The following is a 21,310-nucleotide window of genomic DNA, read 5'->3' as shown; positions in this document are numbered from 1 at the left end:
ACCTAACATGTGCATGTCACATGATTTGTTCAATATATTTATAGTGAAATGCAAGAGAAAAGAGATAGGGTGAGTCAGTACACTTAGGATAGGGTTTATATATGAACTCCTCAATATCTTTTACCCAGATTTACCAACTAATACTCCCTCTTTATCATTTTTTTCTCCTATACAAATACATGTATTTATTTACATATATGTATTTGTGTTCAAACACATGATACTTTCTGAATTATTTAAGAGTACATTAGGCACTTTATGCCTTTGTGCCTCTAAAATATCCTATTGTATTTCCTAAAGTAAAGTTTCTTATATAATCTCTGCTTAAAAAGCAAGAAATTTCAGCCAGGTGTGGTGGCATGCATCTGTAATCTCAGTATTCAGGAAATGAGTCAGGAAGATCGTGAGTTTGAGACCACTCTGGACTACAGAGCGAGTCTGGCCAGCCTGTATTCAGCAACAGTGAGATCCTGCCTCAACCAGCTTCCCTCCCCAAAAGAAAGGAATTTAATTAGGATATGGTATTATCTAATCCATCTGTTTTGTCAGTTGTGCTATTGCTCTAGTGAAGTCTCTTTGGTCTCCTTTAAGCTCAAATCCTTGTTTAGTTTGTCTTGGTTTTTCATGACGCTGACATTTTTGAAGACTATAACATGCACTGAGCTACTTGAGTATCAAGCCCCTTCCCTTAGCATTGTCTTGGTTCTTGCCAAACCTCCTTTATCCTGGGTGCCTAGGAAAAGCAACCTGTTTTCTGGAGGGGCTGGCAGGGCCAGCCCTTTGTGGGCCTTTGTTCAGCAGGTTTCCTCCACCTTTGGTCTGGATGCTGGCTGTATCCCAGTAAGATACCTTGACGGTGTGATGGCACCCAGGGTGCGCTCAGGGAAGAGCTGGTGGAGACCCAGAGACTGAAGAGCTTCCCAGTGCCCTGCTCTCCTGCCTCCTGGTGCCATCCCATCCTGACTCCTTCCTCCTTGCTGCTTCCCCTCTCCCTCTCCTCCTTTTCCCTCCTCGGCACCTCTCTGGTTGACCCACTTCTCTGACCCTCTCAGGATCCCACCCTTACCACCTCCCCACCACCACCTGTCTGTGCACTGTAGGCTTGCGTATGGGCCACGTGCACAGCACTCTCTTGGCAAATCTGTTGGGTTACCAGATGGCCACAAAGAAGGACATTGGGATGGAGGAAAGTCTCCCTACTCCTGTCCTTACAAGGTCAGAAAACTTGGCATCCTTTCTCACACACAGGAGTGCTAGGAAGGTGGGTGAGGAGGAGGAGAAGTTGGAACTTCTCCTTCCCAGTATCCCCCAAGTGTCTGAACTTTTAATATTCGGTGTGTGTGTGTGTATGCATGTGTGTGTGTATGCATGCATGCATGCATGTGTGCTGGTTCTGGGCCTTGAACTTGGGGTCTGGGCACTGTCCTTGAGATTTTTTGCTCAAAGCTGGCACTTGACCACTTGAGCCACAGCTCCACTTCCTGCTTCTTGATGGTTAGAAATAAAAGTCTCATAGTTTTTTTCCTGTCTGGGCTGGCTTTGAACCACAATCCTTAGAACTCAGCTACCTGAATAGCTAGGATTACAGTTTTGAGCCACTGGTGCTGGGCTCTTATTGATTGATTTTAAATTAAAATGTACTTTTTATTTTATTTTAAGTTTGCTACTTATTTTGCAGAGTCTTTCTCAACTTGGATTTGTCGGAATGTTTCATAATGGTTATATAGTAGCCTTTTACAGGTCTGGCAAGACTACCACAGAAGAAATGCTGTATTTTCTAAATCATTTCAAGAGGCACATGTTTTGGTTCAAGAGTCTATGATAATTTTGATTACCTGGTTAAAGTGTTATCTGTTAGTTTTCTCCAGTACAAAGTGATGATTTTTCTGTTTTCAGTTAGTAATTTATGGGGACATAGCTCATCAAATGTTTATGCTGTTTTAGCATCCAATAATAATTCTTGTCTGAACCAGTTATTACTGTTGGTTATTGCTGTTTTCCTCCATTTGTTGTTCTACTATAAGGGAGGGCTTCCTTTTTGGGGGGGAAGGGGTCCAGTCATGGGGCCTGAATGCTGGGCCTGAGCACTGTCCCTCAGCTCTTCAGCTCAGGGCTAGCACTCTACCACTTGAGCCACAGTGCCACTTCCGGTTTTCTGGTGATTAATTGGAAATAAGAGTCTCACAGACTTTCCTGCTTGGGTTGGCTTTGGACTCAGATCCTCTGATCTCAGGCTCCTGAGTAACTAGCATTACAGGCATGAGCCACCGGTGCCCGGCTATGGATTTGTATTTTATTCATTGAATTATAATTCTTATTGTCAGTATATATTTTATGGTCACATTATCCCAGATTTGGCAAATGAATCTTCTGCCGGATCCTGTGTTCTACCAACATGAGCCCATCACTTGTTCCAGTACTCACTTTCTGTCAGATGTTCTAACCTGTCTTTTCCTTGTTTCTGCCCCGGAAAGGAGCATTTCTTCCAGGCACTCTCTTTCTTTAGAGGAAAGGATATTAGAAACCAAGATAATGGATACTAGGTGTATTGCTTTTGGAGTGCCACTTTGTAGACAAAGCTAGTGATCACATAGATTTGCAGATATAACTTGCTACATCTGTCTTTCTGGAGCTATGTTTAGATATATTGTAAACACAATGTATTCATATGGACACTTCCGGTTTCCTGCAGCACTGAGGAATTCCTTTTAACCTTTCTTTTTGTTGATTTGTAACTCCTCTGCTCACTGAGAAGCCTGGCTCCCATTTGGAGTTGGAGGTTTCTGTGTAGCATCCAAATGAAGAGTTGGTTAAATTGATAGCTTCTATGAAGATCTGTAACTCCAAAGAGGAGCTTTGGGTCTCATGGGGTGATGTAGGAGAGTAGGTGATAATTTGAGACTCAGGAATGCTGTGGTACTTCACATATTGTTTAGTAAAGAAGTAAAGGGAAGAAAGGAACTTTTATTTAATTGGTTTTTGTTGTTGATCATGGGGCTTGAACTCTGGGCTTGGGCACTGTCCCTACGCTCTTCAGCTCAAGGTGAGAGCTCTACCGCTTGAGCCACAGCACCACTTCTGATTTTCTAGTGGTTTATTGGAGATAAGAGTCTTACAGACTTTCCTGCCCAGGCTGGCTTTGAACCACAATCCTTAGATCTCAGCCTCCTGAGTAGCGAGGATTACAGGCCTGAGCCACCAGTACCCAGAGAAGAACCTTTTTAAAAAGAAACATTTTTATTCATTTACCAGAAATTGAGTGCTTCTCATGTATCTAGGCAATTATTTAGGTTCTGAGAGTCCATATTGTAGTGAGTAAGGACAGACATGGCCTTGCCTTCTAGTTACATTACAAAGGTATTCATTTGGCACCTCCATTTCAGTGGGGGTTCAAGGTGCTCTACCCCTTGAACCACACCTTCAGCCTTTTCTCTTGTTTTGAGATAGGATCTTGTTTTTTGGCTTGGGCTGTCCTTAAGGACCTTGATCCTTCTATTTATGCTTCCTGCCACAGCTAAGATGACAAGTACCCAGCTTCGCTCCCTTCCCAGTTAAGTAGGCAAAGAATGTCTTGTAACTTTCTTTGGTTACTGGGATTGAGAGTTTCTTTTCATGTTATTGTTGACTATATCTTTCTGTTAATATCAAATTTAGAATCTGGCTTCCTTTCAGTTGGAGTTCTTGAACTTTATATCTTCTATTAGTGATTATTTTAGAAAGATTCTTTAGATTTGAAAAGTAAGGTGATGTTCCTATGATTTAATGCAGTAATATTTCTAAATACATTTCCCTCTTACCACCTGTCCCTTCAATTGAAGTAAGAAATCAGTACCACTTCCAGGATTGCCATGAAACTGGTAGCTAACCCAGCTTTATACAGTATTGCCCAAACAGCAGTATGTCTTATCCCTCTACCTGTATCTCAAGCATTTCAGGCGTGTTAATTTCAAAACTTTGATCTCATCAGGATTTGTAATAACATACTTAAGAGAGGTCCTCCCTAAGTCCTGGTGTACAAGAAAAACTTGTCTCTTATCCTTCACAATTCTAGCAATGGTGTATCATTTAGCCATTCTGTAATCATTAATTTCTTACCTTTTTACTCTGGAAGAAGAAAAGAGTAAAACTTCTTATCATTATTTTTGCCTGCTTATTTTTAATATTCTGTTTCAGTTTATCTTTTAACATGTGGTAGAATTCCAAATTGTTTTTACAGATAATACTATTGTACTATTGGTAAAATGTGAAGATGTTTTTGAAGCTTCTCCTAAGTATGTCAGTTCTTGAAGACTTACTTTTAAAGTGACCTACTTTTCAGTGTTCAATATGGAGTTTGTCTTTTGGGGAGGTTTATTATGTTTGTGCAGGGTATTTAATGGGCTCCTTTAAGAGCCGACACTTTCACAACTTAGGGTTATAGCTACGCCTTAGTCAAGCAGAGGCAGCCCAGGGCTCTTGTGTCTTCTACCTTGGGACACCATTTCCATTTCTGAGTCTAGCTAGAGTCTATGTTTGTTTTTTTGAGTCCGGTCATGGGGCCTGAACTCTGTGCCTGGGCGCTGTCCCTCAGCTCTTCAGCTCAAGGCTAGTGCTCTACCACTTGAGCCACAGTGCCACTTCCGGCTTTTTTCTTTTTGCTTATGTGGTGCTGAGGAATCGAACCCAGGGCCTTTGGCATGCAAGGCATGCGCTCTACCACTGAGCCACCTTCCCAGCCTAGCTAAAGTGTATAAAGCTGTGTTTATAACTCTGCGTCTTTGGGCAAGTTAAACTTTCTGGAGTTATCTAAGTGGGGATTAAAAGGATTGTTAAGGTTAAGTGACAGAATTCATATTTTAGGACAAAACTTGACATATAGAAGATCCTTAGAAAGTATAAATGTATATTCAGTTCTTACTGCTTTTGCCAGTACTGGGGTTTGAACTCTTACTCATGCTTTCTTCTCTCTCTCCCTCTCTGTCTCTGTCTCTCTGTCTCTGTCTCTGTCTGTCTCTCTCTGTCTCTGTCTTTCTCTCTCTCTCTCACACACACACACACACATACACTTTTAAGTACTGGGACTTGAACATAGTGAGCTCTTTATTAGCCTTTTCTACTCAAGGCTAGCATTCTACGACTCAAGCCACACCTCCACTTCTAACTTTTTGCTGTTAATTGGAGATGAGAGTCTTTGAAAAGTGTAATGGCTCATGTCTGTAAATCCTGGCTGCTTGGAGACTGAGATTTGAGGTTCACCATTTAAAGCCCACCAGAGAGGAAAGTCTGTGAGACTCATTTATCTCCAATTAAACACACACACGCGCGCGCACACTCACACACACACACACACACACACACACACACGAAGTAGATCTGTAGTGTAAGTGTTAGCCTTGAGGTTAGCCTTGAGTAAAAAATGCTAAGGGACAGTGCCCAGGCCTTGAGTTCAAGCCCTAGTATTGTCTGCCCAAAAAGAAGGAAAAAGCCCCACCGGTTTGTCTGCCCAGGTTGGCCTTACCGTGATCCTCAGATCTCATCCTCCTGAGTAGCTAGGATTAGAGACGTGAACCTCTAGGGCCTGGCTGTAGGCAGCTCTCTTATTACTTGAGCCATGGCCTCATTTCTTTTTAACTTTGATTTTCAGATAAGGTCTTCTGCTTTTTGCTCAGGCAGGCCTCAGAATGTGAACCTCCAGCCTCCACCTCCCAAGTTACCCGGTATTACAGACACATACTACCATACCTGGCTTGTTTTGAGATAGGGTCTGGCTATCTGTCCTCTCTTGAGCACCTAGGATTTTAGGCATAAGCTGCCATACCCAACTTTATATTCTCATTATTTATTTTCATATTATCTGCATATTTCAGCAAGTTGATACCAAGGTCATGTGTGAAAATGAATGTAAACACAGTAAGTTCATGTTATGTATCTGCATGAGTAGGGTAGATAAGTTGTGATCTGGAAAATGAGCACTTTGATTTGTACAACTGTTTAGTTACAAGATCAACTATGTTAATCATTTTTAATTGATACAGGAAATAGAAAACCTTTTGTGCATTGTAATAGTTATCCTAAAACAGTTTCTCTTCTATGGTTTTTCTACTAGATAGCTTCTTCTTAGTTCCAATGATACTAAATTAGAAGTGTGTACCAGCGTTACCTTCTGCAGTTTACAATACTGAAGCCACTCTATTAAATTTAAACTCAGCTCACTACTGGGTAATGCAGTATGAAGGAAGGAAAGTGTTTTCAATTATTAAAGGAGGGTATTTTTAGCTGTCTCTAAAATCCCAAATTGATACCTCCACTCTGACCTCTTTAACTGAGCCCTATATTTCCTGCTACTTATTGGATATTTTCACTTGGATATTTTTGCTGTCATTTCCAATTCAATATGCCTAAAACTAAGCTTAGGATCTTGTTTCTAGACTGGCACTACCTTTGATGTTCTTTTTCTTTTAATGCTGATATGGTTTCCCTTCTAATCCAGGCCCCATCACCTCTGCTTTCCACCTTTACCTCCCTGATGCATTCCTGGGCACTTTCCCTTGTCTTCAGCAGTCTGTGTCCTTCGCTTCCTGTGTATACTACGGCCATCAAACTTAAGTTCCTATAAAATCATCTTTTTCCACCTCTAAATTTCATGATCATCAGCAATGAATATAAGACTTAAAAAAGGATTTTTTTTTTTTTTGAGAAAGAATCTTGCTATGTAGCTGGGTAGCCTATGAAAAAAGGATTTTTTTTTTTTTTTTGAGAAAGAATCTTGCTATGTAGCTGGGTGGCCTTACACCTATGATCCCCTTTTCTTTTCCTCCCAAGTGCTGGTATTACAGGTATATTCCCCCACACCAGCTGAATAGAACCTTGAACAGCAGAGCTCATCTAAATATGAACTCCAAGAGTCCTCCATAACTTTATTGGGCTAAGCTTTGTCAGGAGGGGAGAGAGACTAAGGGGTCTCCAGACAGGCACAGGCAGTCTAGGCAATCAGTTTACACCTTGTAACAAGGCTTTGGGTGAGGAGCTCATCTTCTCAGGTGGCACGGCCTGCCAGTCTCCTGAAATAGCTGCTGTGTTGCATTTTTCTGTTGACTGCCTACATGTGTAGCTATTCACTGAAATTAGTTGTTAGGAATCTGACCATTTATTCTGAGCCACTAGGCTCAGAAAACTTCATGTTTGCGTCACAGACAGTCCCCTTTTGGGGATTCAAGGTCCAAAACATCCTACTTTTTCAAAACTTAAAGGGACATAATTATTTTTAGAAGGATTCTTTAATTCTGTGATATTGAATAATAATTTAAGTTTCTTTTATAAATATCTTGTAATAGGTTTTTTTCCCCCTTAATCTTTATAGAAAACGTGCCAGAGGAATTTCGAGAACCATTTTATACGGATCAGTATGACCAGGAACACATCAAACCACCCGTTGTGAACTTGCTCCTGTCGGCTGAACTGTACTGTCGTGCTGGGAGTCTCATTCTCAAGAGCGACGCGGCAAAACCGCTTTTGGGCCACGATGCTGTAATCCAGGCTTTAGCACAGAAAGGCCTTTATGTCACTGACCAGGAAAAACTGGTGACTGAACGAGATCTCCACAAGAAACCCATACAGATGGTGAGTCTTTCTATACCCAAGGTTATTTTAAGCTTACAATGTTGACTATGAATTGTACTATAAAAAAAGAAGGCAATGTTTTGAAATTTGATTATTTTCTTTGTCTAGTATTTAATAACCATCTCATGTAAATCTCGTTTCTATGTAAAGATTTTAACAAACTATTTTGGAATATTTGGTGGTGTCTATATGATGAGTTATATAGTGTTCATTTATTTTTACTTTCTTAGTTTCCTTCCTTTTTCCTTTTCTTTTTGGCAGGGGTTGGGGTGGACAGTTCCAGGGCTTGAATTTGATGCCTTGTGTTCGCCCATCTTTCGTGCTCACAGCTGGCCCTCTACCACTTGAGCCATGCCATGGACTTTGGTGGAGTTTCTGCCTCCATTGGCCTCAAGCTGGGATCCTTCAGATTTATGCTCCCTGAGTAGCTAGGATTATAGGCATGAACCGTTAGTGCCCAGCCATCTGTTTTGACGTCATTTTATTTAATTTAAAAATTTCTTCTATCATAGAGATTAGCTAGCAGAGATGGAAAAGGCATGCTTGACTTTATTTTCATTAGGGAAAAGCTGTGATTTATGTGTTTTATGTGCTAGAATAACCTCTTTGTAAATTTCTTCATATCAGATAGTTTATTCATCAACCATTACTCATTTGTTTGTTTGTTTGTGCTTGTATTGAGGCTTGAACTCAGGGCCTCTTGCTCTCACTCAACTTTTTTCACTCAAGGTAGGTGCATTACAACTTGATTGATTGGTTGGTTGTTGGCCAGGGCACTATCTCTGAGCTTTTTTGCTCAAGTCTAGCACTCTACCATTTTGAGCCATGGCACCACTTCTGATGGTTTTCCAGTGGTTAACTGGGGGTAAGAGTCTCACGGACTTTCCTGCCCAGACTGGCCTTGAGCAGCAGTCCTCAGATCTCAGCCTCCTGAGTATCTAGGATTACAGGCGTAAGCCACCTTCACCTGGCTTTACAACTTGATTTTAATTGGAGATAATAGTCTCAAAGATTTGTTTACCTGGTCTGGATCCAAATGAGGCTGGTTTGGAACCATCATCCTCAGATCTCAACTTCCAAAGACCTAGGTTTATAGGCATGAGCCACTGGCACTGGCATTAGCTCATTCTTATAGAAAAACACACATAGACTTCTAAGTTTGTCTGGGATAAACATGCAGGACCTATCTCATAGATAGTCTCTGAAGACTGAAACCCACTGCTTTTCACTGCTTTAGCTAAGTTGAACAAAATGCAAGAACCATCAAAAATGCTATTATATTATGAAATGATAAAATTTAAGAAGGATGACAAAAATGAGTTTCCCAAGTCATGGTAGTAGATGTGGTAATGACCTACTTTGCTTCCTGCCTATTTATTTTGAAAACCTGTGTTCTGGGTTGGAGATCTTTGTGATTTACTGGTTGAGTTCTTGCCTAGCGAGCACAGGGCTCTGGGTTTGGTACCCAATGCTGAAAAAACAAAAATAAGTAAATAAAGAGGTAAATCCTTATTTTAAGATTTCTAGGATATGAAGAATGATGTCTTGAGTAGTTTATAGATTTATAGTGGAATTGTTAAGGATAACTGATAAGTTTGGTCTGTTATCAGAAATGGTATTCTCAACTTTTCATTGATAGCTCCAGTTTCACCTGTGGTTAGGTTATCCTGTGACTTTGGCACTTGTGTACGTATACTACCTATCAGTTTCCAGCAGCAGGAGCAAGTTGAATGTTAACCTCTGTGTCCCTATCAGTGTGTCACATTCCACTCCTGCACAGCCTAGCTCTATTTGTTGGACTCTCTTGCCATTTACTTCCACATCCATCTTTTCAAGGCTGAGTGCATAGTTACAAAGCACATTGATAACTTTGTGGTCAGGGTTTGCTTATTCCTGCTCCTTCCGATACAGACAGATAATACATCGGATAACCCAGATGTCCTTAAAAGTAGGTTATCTATTTTAGAACCTCATTAATAAGAATTAAATAAATTTAATATGTTTCTTGCATTTTTCCTAGTGTAAGATAGTGTGTGTGTGTGTGTGTGTGTGTGTGTGTGTGTGAACACAGTTATGAAGGTTTTTGGAAAAGTAATTTTAAAGTAACAGTTTGGTAGATAGCTAATTGCATTAATTAGATATTACTCACACTATTGATGCTACTTATAACTTTGAATTCATTTATGTGATATTTATAGAATTAATCTAAATGGTCCAGAATTTTTGTTTTTCTGTGTCTGCCTTCAATTTATGGGTTGTTAGAACTTGACAACTTCATTACTTACTGTATCAATTTAACCTTGTGTTAAGTCACATATGCTGACATATTTTAATTGTATACTTTCAGTTTTTGTCCCAGTTTAAAAATCCAATTACTGGGGTTGGGAATGTGGCTTAGTGGTAGAGTGCTTGCTTAGCATGCATGAAGCCCTAGGTTTGATTCCTTAGTACCACATAAACAGAAAAAGCCAGAAGTGGCACTGTGGCTCAAGTGGTAGAGTGCTAGCCTTGAGCAAAAAAGAAGCTCAGGGACAGTGTCTAGGTCTTGTTCAAGCCCAGTATTGCCCCTCCCCCCCAAAAAAATCCAATTACTGTGATGTTTTGATTAATAATACACTAATATTCCTTCTTACTCAGACTACTAGTAAAGTCTTGTTTCTTAAGAAACACTTTTTTTTTAAAAATAAAAAGAGTTTGTCATGCTTTATGGAATCAAATGATAGTGTTTTTTGTTTGTTTTTGTGGTACTGACTGAGGTTTGAACTCGAAGCCCAAAACTTACTTAGGCTGGTGTGTACCACTAAGCCACACCTCCATACAAGTTTTTTTTTTTTTTTAAACTGGTTATTTTTGAGAGAAGGCCTTATTTTCTCCCCTATGCACTGGTTTTTAGACAAAATACAAGTCAAACTATGAATTTTGATTTCTTCTGGGAAATGAGATTAAAACGAGGTTACAAGCGGTGGGTGCCAGTAGTTTATGCCTATCATCTTAGCTACTTTGGAGGCTGAGACCCAGAGGATTAGCTGGGGCAAAAAGGTCCTGAAGACTCCATTTCTAATTAACCAGCTGATCACTGGTAGACATTTATGCTTGAGTGGTAACACACCTAAAACTCTAGTGAGGAAGAAGAATGGGAGAAACACCATCTAATAGCATGCAATACATGCTCTAAATTTAAGTTTAAGCACTAGGTGTGGGAACCTAGAGTGGACATGTGATAGTCTCTGCTACCAGCTGAAGGCATCACATGGGAACTGACTAATGGGGTTTCAGTGGGTGGGGAAAGGGATGGGGGGTGACTGGTGACTGGACTGAGGGGTTTTCTGAGATGTGAAAGCATGTTACTGACTACATGGAAGAGGTTAGGTTGTGACCAGACTGAGTTGCAGCTAAGCGGTTCTTCCTTTTGTGGATTACAGGATCATGGAGTAAGTTGTTCCATTATTCTCTGTGTTCATTTTCCCTCTCCTCACTCCATTATCATTGTATTGTTGATCTACTGCCCTCCCCCCCACCTGTATTAAACATTCTCAAAGCACTTTGTGAATTGGTTTACTGTCAGGTTAGAATAAGCTATCACTGTCCTATTAATTCATAGAGCTTGTGATCTGCAGTTATCCAGTAGCTGTATGTAGTTTATGTGGGACCAGGCAGTGCATACATGTATACCGTATACTGTCATGTACTTAACTCTGACAGCAGCTCTGGGAGTGTGGTCCCTGTTCTCTGGGGGAACAAACTGAGGCTCTGAGAAACCAAGGGAGAACACAGAGCGTGTACCATGTAGAGAAGGCAGGGTCTACCTGCGCATCCTCTCTTCTTAATCACAGAATGATAGTTCTGTCTTTGTCTAGGGAGTAAGTAGACAGGAAGTGGTGCGATGGAAGGAATAGAAACCATGCGCTCTATACACTCATCTGCCTGATGTTGTTTGCAGTCAGCCATTTGCCAAGCTTCTCTTCAGAGTAGTTTACTGGGTCTGTTCCTGTTTTAAAGGTTATTTTGATTTCATGTGCCCTCAAAGTTACGGTAGTTCTTACGTAGGGTATCTCGATAGAGGGTGAAGCAGAATCGATAAGTCAGGGTGCACCTGGGTTTCATGGTGCATAAGAATGTTCAAGGCATCCATGTTCATTGCAGCACTTTTCACAATAGCTAAGATATGGAGTGGATCCAAAAAGATGTGGTACCTATATACAATGGAATTTTACATGGCCATTAGAAAGAATACAATAATGTCATTTGCAGGGAAATGGATGGAAACTGAACAAATCATGCTAAGTGAGGTAAGCCAAGACCAGTGATGCTTCTCCTGTTACGCAGAAGTTAGATCTGAAACGCACTGGGATAGGACAAATTACACAGAATTCTAGATACTCACATACTGTGAGACCAACAGAGCATAGTCTTAGGAGAGAATCACAAAAGTGCAATACCCAAGCACCTCTTCGTAGAAAGGAACTCCAAAGATATGGAAATAAAGGGCTTTTTTCTAATTTGTTTATTTTTTATTTTTTATTTTTATTTTTTTTAAATTTAATTTTATTTTATTTGTGAACATACTGTACAGAGGAGTTACAATTACATGGGCAGGACTTTTTTCTAATTTGTTGTTTCATTTCCTGATGGCTCTGTGTTCTTTACCTTACACTAGGTGTGTACACACGCACATGTTGGGGGAGGGGAGGGAGGGCATAGAATCAGTGGAAAAACAGTGAAAATGTGCAGCAGTGGTGCACAGTGGCTGCACAGGCCATTGAGGAAAGTGAACGATGCAATTTCTCAGTGGAGAGGGGAAGGAGGGAATAGGTAAGAATGAGGGAAAGATGATGCTGTGCAGTAGAAAAATGTACTTATTACCTGATGTATTAAAGGTAACCCTGCTGTATATCACCTTTCAAACAACAAAAAAGTAATTTAGGAAAAAAAAGAATATGCAAGGTAATCCAGTAACTTTTCACTGATTTTGCTGGATTGATGAGAAGTATTGAGAACAGAGAAGCTGATCTCAGGAACAACATGGCATCTCCTTTTCTTTCTTGCCCCTTCCCCTTCCTGTTCCTTTTCCTCTTTCCTTTGCCTTCCCACACTGGAGTGGTCGCTGCCTCACGGATACCTGTACTGGGGTTAAAGCTTATGCGTTGTATGGGCCTTGCTGTAGCTAGGGTGGCAACCCGTTGGGAAGACTGGCCGCTTTCAGGGAGCCTGGCCCTGTTCCTGCTGCTTTTCTTCTGCTGGGTTTGTTTCTCTGTAGTTTTCTGTCCCGTCTCTTGGTTGCTCCATTTCTGTGCCTCTTGAGCTAGAGTTTCAGCTCTTCCCTGGCTTCTTCTCTTGCATTCTCAGTAAACCCCGTTGTTGCTTAAATTACAGACCTGATGTAGCAGAGTTGATTCTTTTGCTTGCCATTTAATGGACTGTAGCTAAACATTGAATAAAGGAAAAGCCACCCCATTAATGTTCTCTCCTATTTGAGGACAGACTTACCTACAAAAGTATGGTTTTAGCACTGTTAGAGACCCTAATATTTTGCAATTCTTTTGACTGTGACTCAGGAATACATTTTACCACCGGACTCACAGTTACTTTACTTGGTTACCCATGTAATACAGAAACAAAATAAGTATTTATCAATGTAACTTGATAGTTTTTCCATTAGGAAAAATACGATTGTAATCAACTAAACTGAATGGGTCCTAAGCCCACATTTAAGAAATTTATTTATTTATTTATTTTAGAAAACAAAGTGGTAAAAGGACAGTGTTGATACTAGAAACTACCATACCTATATTTTATTTTAAAAATACTTCTTCACAAATTACAAACAGCTTTGATCTGTTTGAAAAGAATCTTTGAAACTAAAGATCATTTGTGGATTTGCTTCCTTGACTCATCTAATCTATGGCTTAAGGCTAGATTAAACTTCCTGAAATAGCACTCTTGATTATACTCTTTTATTTCCCAATTTAGAAGCTTAATTATTTTATTTGATATGAAATGCACTATATGCTGTGGTTTCATATACATGTTCTTTTTAATTTACCCTATTTGAGAGCTAGCTAGTAAGTATGAAGAAAGTTAGTATAGATTTTATCCATGAAATAGGTAATTCACTTTTGAGTAATGAAAATTTTGTATTCTTTTAGTAACTTTATGTTCGAAGGGAACATTGAAAGTAGCAAAAGCTACATTTAGGAAGTTACCTAACACTTCACACCTGCTGGCTATAATTTATTTCTCCCCACTTATCAGGTAGGAGTGAGACTTGGTGTTGTTGATCAACCCTAGTTTTTTGTTTTTTGTCAGCTATGGGGCTTGAACTCAGGGCCTTGGTACTGTCCCTTAGCTTTTTTGCTCAAGGCTAGTGCTCAACTACTTTGAGCCACTGTCCATTTCCTGTTTTCTGGTAGATAATTGGATATAAGAGGCTCATAGACTTTCTTGCCTGGGCTGCCTTTGAACTGTGATCCTTAGGTCTCAGCCTCCTGAGTTAGTTGCAAGGATTATAGGCATGAGCTGCCAGTGCCCAGCCAGCCTTAGTTTTTGATAATTATTGAAACTGAATTCAGTATATATTAACCTGACAGTGTGAATTATATGCATGTACTAAAACATATACCCTAATAATAGGTATAAATTTTATGATTTTATATATCAGTTAAAAAATAAAACAACTTTAAATATTGACAGATTTGCCAGGTGACAGTGGCTCATACCTGTAATCCTAGGTACTCAGGAGGCTGAGATCTGGGGATCACAGTTTGAAGCCAGCCCAGGCAGGAAGGCCGATGAGACTTTTTCACCAATTAGCCACCAAAAAAGCTGGAAGTGGACCTGTGGCTCAAGTGATAGAGTGCTATCCTTAAGCTAGCAGTACAGAGCTAGGACAGAGCCTAGCCTCTGAGATCAAGCCCCAGTACTGGCACCAAAAAAAAAAAAAAAAGGGAAACCTTAAAAAAAATAGTTTACATAAGTAGGACTGTTAGTTTTCCCAAAAGAGAAGAAGGCTATCTTTACACTTACTATAGACTACTAACTTACTTTATTCTGAAGTAACCATGTTCTCCTAAAGAAATGTTATAAAACAAAAGCAAACAAGCAAAACCTTAAGATACATGCGCGCGTGCGCGCGCACACACACACACACACACACACACACAAACACACACACACACACGCACACGGTTGGAGCACAGATTGATACAAGTTTGGAATGTTTGGTACAAAGTAGAATGTTGTTAACTTGCAGAAGGACAGTGCAGCATGGTAGAACAGTGGATGGTCATAGCAGTGGTCGTAGCCAGGGGCACTGTAAGCAGAGCGATCCCCGACCCACACCCACCCTGACCCATTCTTGCAGTCTGTAGATGATAGCAGTTAATTAATAAAATAGATGATCATTTTTAAGAAGCAACTTCTGAAAACTGTTGTATTTAGATGTTTGTTCAGAGAGAAGATCTTTACATAACTGGGGGAAAAGGTCTTTGCAGTGTTCAGATTCCTTCTGAGCCTGTACTGTTGAGTGTCTGCCTGGAATGCTACAATGGGCTGTGTTACAACGTTGGCTGGGTTACAGAGCTGACCCAGGGCCAATCTTTTCCGGAAGTTCTTTTGGTGTGCTTATAGAGATGTGAGGATACTGATTACTGTTTCCCTGAAGAGGAGAAAAAATGTTAGTATTTGGTAAACAAGCAAGTAAACAAAAATTTTAAAAAGATAGCTTAAGAGAGCAGTGGCAACCATGCAGAAAGGAAACCAGCATCGTGTGGCATGAGCTGAGGAATTGCGTGCCAGTCCGTTAGCGAGGGTCAGGCAGCCTTGATGGAAGAATGTATCCAAGCAGAGCTCTCCAACACCGAAAGGAGCCAGGTAGGTTTTTCAGAGACAGGAGAGAAACATAGCTGACAGAACAAGAACCAAGGTCCCAATATATAAATAAATAAGAAAGAAAATTTATGTTGACAAAGGTCCTATTAAGAATTTCTTGAAGGGGCTGGGCACCAGTGGCTCACGCCTGTAAGCCTAGCTACTCAGAGGTTGAGATCTGAGGATCGGGGTTCAAAACCAGCCCAGGCAGGAAAGTCCGTGAGACTCTTATCTCCAATAAACCACCCAGAAAACCGGAAGTGGCGCAGTGGTTCAAGTGGTAGAGCACTAGCCTTGAGCTGAAGAGCTGAGGGACAGTGCCCAGGCCCAGAGTTCAAGCCCCATGACCAACAGAAAAAAAAAAAAAGAATTTATTGAAAGGGACATTTGAAGTTTCAGAGCCACATTCCTGTGTAATTTGTATGATATGCAGTACTTACTCATTCAGTAAGTATTTGTCCAAAATAACTGTGGCTCTAGGCAATGAGACCCAGAAATGAAAAAACAGAACAAGTCCCTACTTTGATGAAACTGTAATTTTGGTAGCAAAGATAACCAGTGGACAATTAATCCAATGATGACAATTTCAGAATGGTAAATGCCATGCAGAGAATAGCTTAGGAGGGGCTCTAAGTTGTAGAGCGTGCTATTTTCATGGGTGGTGGTCAGGGAAGGCCTGTCTAGAGAGCTGGCATTTAAACCATGACCTAAAAATACCAGAGAAACTGGCCTGTGGTGATCTGGGGAAAAGAAAACAGCAAGCTTCATGATGCGGGGTGGGGGGGTGGGGGGTGGTGGTGGGGTGGGGAATTTGGGATGTGTCGAGGCCTAGAAGGCCATGGAGTGCAGAGCACCGCTGTCCAGGAGTGATGTCACTGCGAGAACTGGCTACAGGAAAGACTGCAGCCAGAGTCAGCAGATCCCTGAGCTGTACAAAGTCATTGGAGGATTGATTTTTAAGTGTGATCTGATTTGCCTTTTGTGAAGTTCCTTCAGGTTGCTTTGAACAGGATAGGGTGAGGCTGCTGCGGTGTCAGGAATTGTGTCCCCAGCTTGGGCTTGTAAGGTTCAAACGTCTTTGAGATAATCGGGTAAGCAGTTGGATGAGCCTGAAGTATAGAAGTCCTGTGTAGATTTACGTTTGAGAGTCATCAGATTGCTCAGTAACATTCTATTTGTTCTTTGACCTCACCTTCAAGGCTGCTTTGTAGATAAATAATGTGAGAGAAAAGTCTGAGTTTTAGTGTTAGTGAGGGTTTGATTCTACCCCCTGATGTGGAAATCTGGTAAGCTTAGTACTGAACCAAGTAAAAGGACTCCTTTTGTTCATAGCTAGATTGCCTAGAATCAAGTAGTCATAAGATGTCCTTTATTTTCTTGTAACAACGAGACATGAAAATAATGAACTGTTGCAAGGGAGTCAGTGACAGTCCTGACTATTCAGAGGAGAAACAGTCTCTGAGGGGAGGAGGGCAGGCAGACAGAGAACTACTTTAACAGTCCTAACAACAACAAGACATGATACATTAAAGAGTGGTCTCATAGATTTTTCATAGTTTTGAAACAAAAATGGGAAGTTCTATCTTTAAATAAAATTCTGTTAATTTTTATTGATTTGTCTGATTTATACATGTAGCTACACATTTTAAACTGCATTCCAGTTAACTTGGGGGAGTGAAATTGATTTAGATAAGATTTTAATGGCTGAGGTAGACAGGTATAGAAATACTTTGGTATTTTGACTTTTTTTTTTTTTTTTTTTTTTTTTTGTCGGTCATGGGGCTTGAACTCTGGGCCTGGGCGCTGTCCCTCAGCTCTTACAGCTCAAGGCGAGCGCTCTACCACTTGAGCTACAGCGCCACTTCCAGTTTTCTGGTGGTTTATTGGAGATAGGAGTCTCATGGTCTTTCCTGCCCGGGCTGGCTTTGAACCGCGATCCTCAGATCTCAGCCTCCTGAGTAGCTAGGATTACAGGCGTGAGCCACCAGCGCCCGGCTTGACATTTTTTTCACATGCGTAATAAAACACGTTGGTACCACTTATTTATAATATTTTCCTTCCCAGTTTTATCTGACTTATAACATTAGGTTTTTTTTTTTGTTACTAAAGAATATAATAAGGCCGGGCACCAGTGGCTTACACCTGTAATCCTAGCTACTCAGGAGGCTGAGATCTTAGGATTGTGGTTCAAAGCCAGCCTGGGCAGGAAAGTTCGTGAGACTCTTATCTCCAATAAACTACCAGAAAACAGGAAGTGGCGTTGCGGCTCAAGTGGTAGAGCGTGAGTCTTGAGCTGAAGAGCTGAGGGACAGCGCCCAGGCCCAGAATTCAAGCCCCACTACAGACAAAAAATAAGTAAATAAATAAATAAAAATAAATATATATATGATAAGGTTACTGGAAGGCTAGAAAATACAAGAAAAATGTATTCATTTCAGATTTATTTATTTATTGCTGATATACACTAGGGACAAAGTCTTGTTACCTGGGCCTCAAACTTTCTGTCTACCTACTTTAGCCTCCAAAGTACTAGGATCACATTGACACAGTTGACATCCTGCTAACTGGGCACTAAGTCTTTGCTTTGTTAAATAGTAATAGTATCAATAAATAATACCATTATTTGTCAAAATGTTACTGTTTACAGTGAGAATGTAGGCTTAAATAATGTCAGTAGCTAGTGGTTTATTTCCAATTAGTGTCTTAAAGTATTTATATATAATGTGGCCCACAAAAATTGGAGATTACAGGGGGCTGAGAAGGTGGCTCAGTGGTAGAGTGTTTGCCTTGTATGCATGAGGCCCTGGGTTCGATTCCTCACCACCACATACGCAGAAAAGCCAGAAGTGGCACTGTGGCTCAAGTGGTAGAGTGCTAGCCTTGAACTGAAGAGCTGAGGGACAGCCCCAGGCCCAGAGTTCAAGTCCCAGGACAGACAAAAAAAAATTGGGTTTTTTTATTGTTTTGTTTTGAGAAAAGAAGCTATGTACCTATTTCTTCCCAGGTAGTTAAATTGGTTCTGACTAGTTTTTATTTTGGGAAATTGCATGCTGCCAACATAAAGAACGCACATTATTTCTCTTGTAACGATGCTCTTCATTTCCATCCCTGCCATGAAACTGTGCTTTCTTCTTTTTTTCCTCTTATGAAATACTGTAAGCTGTCTTTTTGTAAAGAAATAGGCAAAAATTCATTTATTTCAAGGCTGTCTTTCAGACCGCAAGTTTCCAGCTCACTCAAATTATACTTTACTCTGTAGCCATCAGTGTAGCCTCTCTTTCAGAAACATCATTTGTTGGGTGAATAAATTTTTTTCCTGGGAAGAAAAGGATACCCTTTTTTTTTTTTTTTTTTGTCGGTCGTGGGGCTTGAATTCTGGGTCTGGGTGTTGTCCCTCAGCTCTTCAGCTCAAGGCGAGCGCTCTACCGCTTGAGCTACAGCACCACTTTTGGTTTTCTAGAGTTTTATTGGAGATAAGAGTCTCATGGACTTTCCTGCCCGGGCTGGCTTTGAACCATGATCCTCAGATCACAGCCTCCTGAGTAGCTAGGATTATAGGTGTGAGCCACCGGTGCCCAGCAATGATACCCTTCTTGCTAGTATGTGTGTCACTGTTTTCTCCAGAAGAAAAGCTGATTATTACCTGTGATGTGTTGATAAGTTGCACTGTGAATGATGGTCTAAGGTCTTAAGGGGAGGAAGTACCAGAGATGCACAGGATGACAGTGGGAGGCTGGGTGGAGGTTATTTTGTCATAGTTCGGGCAGCTTCAGTTCTTGGTAGGCTGCTTGCATGTTTCTGTTCTGTGGTGAGGAGAAGAGTGTGGTGGAGTAGAGCTGTTTAGCTGGAAGCCACCAAGAAGCAGAGCAGAACCAAACAATTTTGTCAATTAGTTGGAATTGGTACTGGTAATGTGTTACCATTGGAAAGATTAAAAAGGGATGTAACAATCTTTTTGATCCTTTTACATATTTTTTCAGTTTTTAACAAATAGAATGAAGATTTGACAGTTTCAAGAAGTAGGCATAAAAATGTCTTGGGAGTTATATCACTAGGTTACGTTTTCATTTAATTTGGTGGCAAAAAGAGTACAACCTTTACGGGTGTGTTGCATCTGTTCTCTCCCACTGGTTCATCTATTCAGACTCCTTTCCTAGTGAGTGAGGTGACATCCACCTCACGCCTTTACTCTTCCTCATGGCTGTGGGCTCTGGCCAGCATCTACTGAGGGGGCTGGATTCTTAGTTCCTCCTCTTTGGCTGTTAGTTAATCAGGGCATTGCCTGCCAGCATTAGTCAGTGGTTAAAAGGAAATGGGTGACTTCTGTATACTTGGTAGATGGGAGGAGAGCTGTACTACTTCTCATTATGCTTCTTGAGTATCTGCCCCGGCCGTGTTCAACACTTGTGAACTGTCCTGCTGTTACTTGGCTGCAAATTTTCTCTGTACTTTACAAAAACCTAGCGTTACCATGGGAACTATCATAATCTTCCTTTTTTTTTTTTTTCCTTTTTAATACATAGGGCTTGGGAAATGAAGTCTGGCTGGAAAAAAAAAAAATTTCTTGTGGCTGGAAGAAAATTAGGGAACAGCCATGATGGTGTCACAGGGTTGTGGTTGAGTTTCTTTGTTTTCGGATAAGCTAGTGCTGTCCGGCACATTTTTTCATATATATCCAGCTGAAGGAAATTTGCTGACAAACTTCCTTTCAGGCAAAATTTTTGAGTGTTAGAAAAATATTTCAGTGTAGTTTGGATAGCTAGTTTTAGATCTTTTGAGATTTAAAGCATAATTTTTGCCCAGATTCAAATATGCCTGAAAAACTTCCAATTCTGGAAGCTATAAAACACACATACTTGGAAGTACAACATAGATAACTGGTTAAAATACAGTAGGAATGTTATCTTGGTTAGCAAATGAGAGACAATAGCTATCACTTTACGGTGTTGGTACAAGTTAGCAGCCATTATGTTGAGTGGTGGCGGGTAAGCCTGAGCTGTCCTTACAAGCTCATAAAACAAAACGTGCCCAAGTTCCTAGGAGGACATGCTAGGAAAATATGTTTTGCACTTACGTCTTCATTGTTGGATATAATTGTCTACTTCAGTGGATTTTTCAAAAAGCCTGTCTTTCGTGGGTTTTGGTGGTCCCTGTGTTATGTTTTTTCCAGTTAACATGTCTTTGGTGACTCATGGACAACTCCATTAATCCTTAAGGTATTGATATGACACTTGTTTTGGAGAATACTTTAAATAATTGCAATGACTTTTTAGATTATCCTTAGCCTAGCTGTGTGCCAATGGCTCACGCCTGTCATCCTAGCTACTCAGGAAGCTGAGAGCTGAGCATCATGGTTTGAAACCAGCCTGGGTAGAAACAGTACCCATGACTCTTATCTCCAATTAACAACTCAAAAACTGGAAGTGGTCCTGTGACTCAAAGTGGTATAGTGCTAGCCTTGAGCAAAAGAGCTCAGGGACAGTGTCTAAGACCTGAGTTCAAGCCACATGGCCGACAAAAAAAAAATAGATTTTATTTATTATGTGATAAACTGTTCTGCAGGCTGATCTCATAGCCAGATTGTGGCTGTGTAATGCCTTCAGTAATATAAGAACACTGTAAATTTTATACCACTTGTGAAATTTTTAGAGCACTTTGAGATGTTTCACTTAATACCTATGTGTTAAGAAATTCTTAGACCACATTAAAAAAATTACTTTCAATTGACACAATAATTGCATGGGATACTGTGTGACATTTCAGTACATATATACAGGGTAATTGGTATCTGTGGCCTCTCCACTGCCTATCATTTATTTGTGTTGGAAATATTCCAGATCCTCTC

The 21,310-nt window shown here is 40.5% G+C and overlaps 1 protein-coding gene across 2 annotated transcripts in view; it reads left to right on the top strand.

Moving 5' to 3' along the window:
• The window catches only part of Camsap2 (calmodulin regulated spectrin associated protein family member 2), a 76,952-nt gene that overhangs the window by 7,050 nt on the left and 48,592 nt on the right, over positions 1-21,310 (top strand). For both annotated transcript variants that reach the window (XM_070041865.1, XM_070041864.1), the window contains exon 2: positions 7,340-7,599. In XM_070041865.1, the coding sequence (XP_069897966.1) occupies positions 7,340-7,599 (260 nt within the window). The remainder of the gene's footprint in view (positions 1-7,339; positions 7,600-21,310) is intronic.

The sequence above is a fragment of the Dipodomys merriami genome, unplaced genomic scaffold (assembly GCF_024711535.1).
Source record: "Dipodomys merriami isolate MVZ:Mamm:240054 unplaced genomic scaffold, mDipMer1.0.p SCAF_31, whole genome shotgun sequence".
Lineage (NCBI taxonomy): Eukaryota > Metazoa > Chordata > Mammalia > Rodentia > Heteromyidae > Dipodomys > Dipodomys merriami.
The sequence above is the reverse complement of the archived record's forward strand: the minus strand, read 5'-3'. Positions and strand labels throughout refer to the sequence as shown.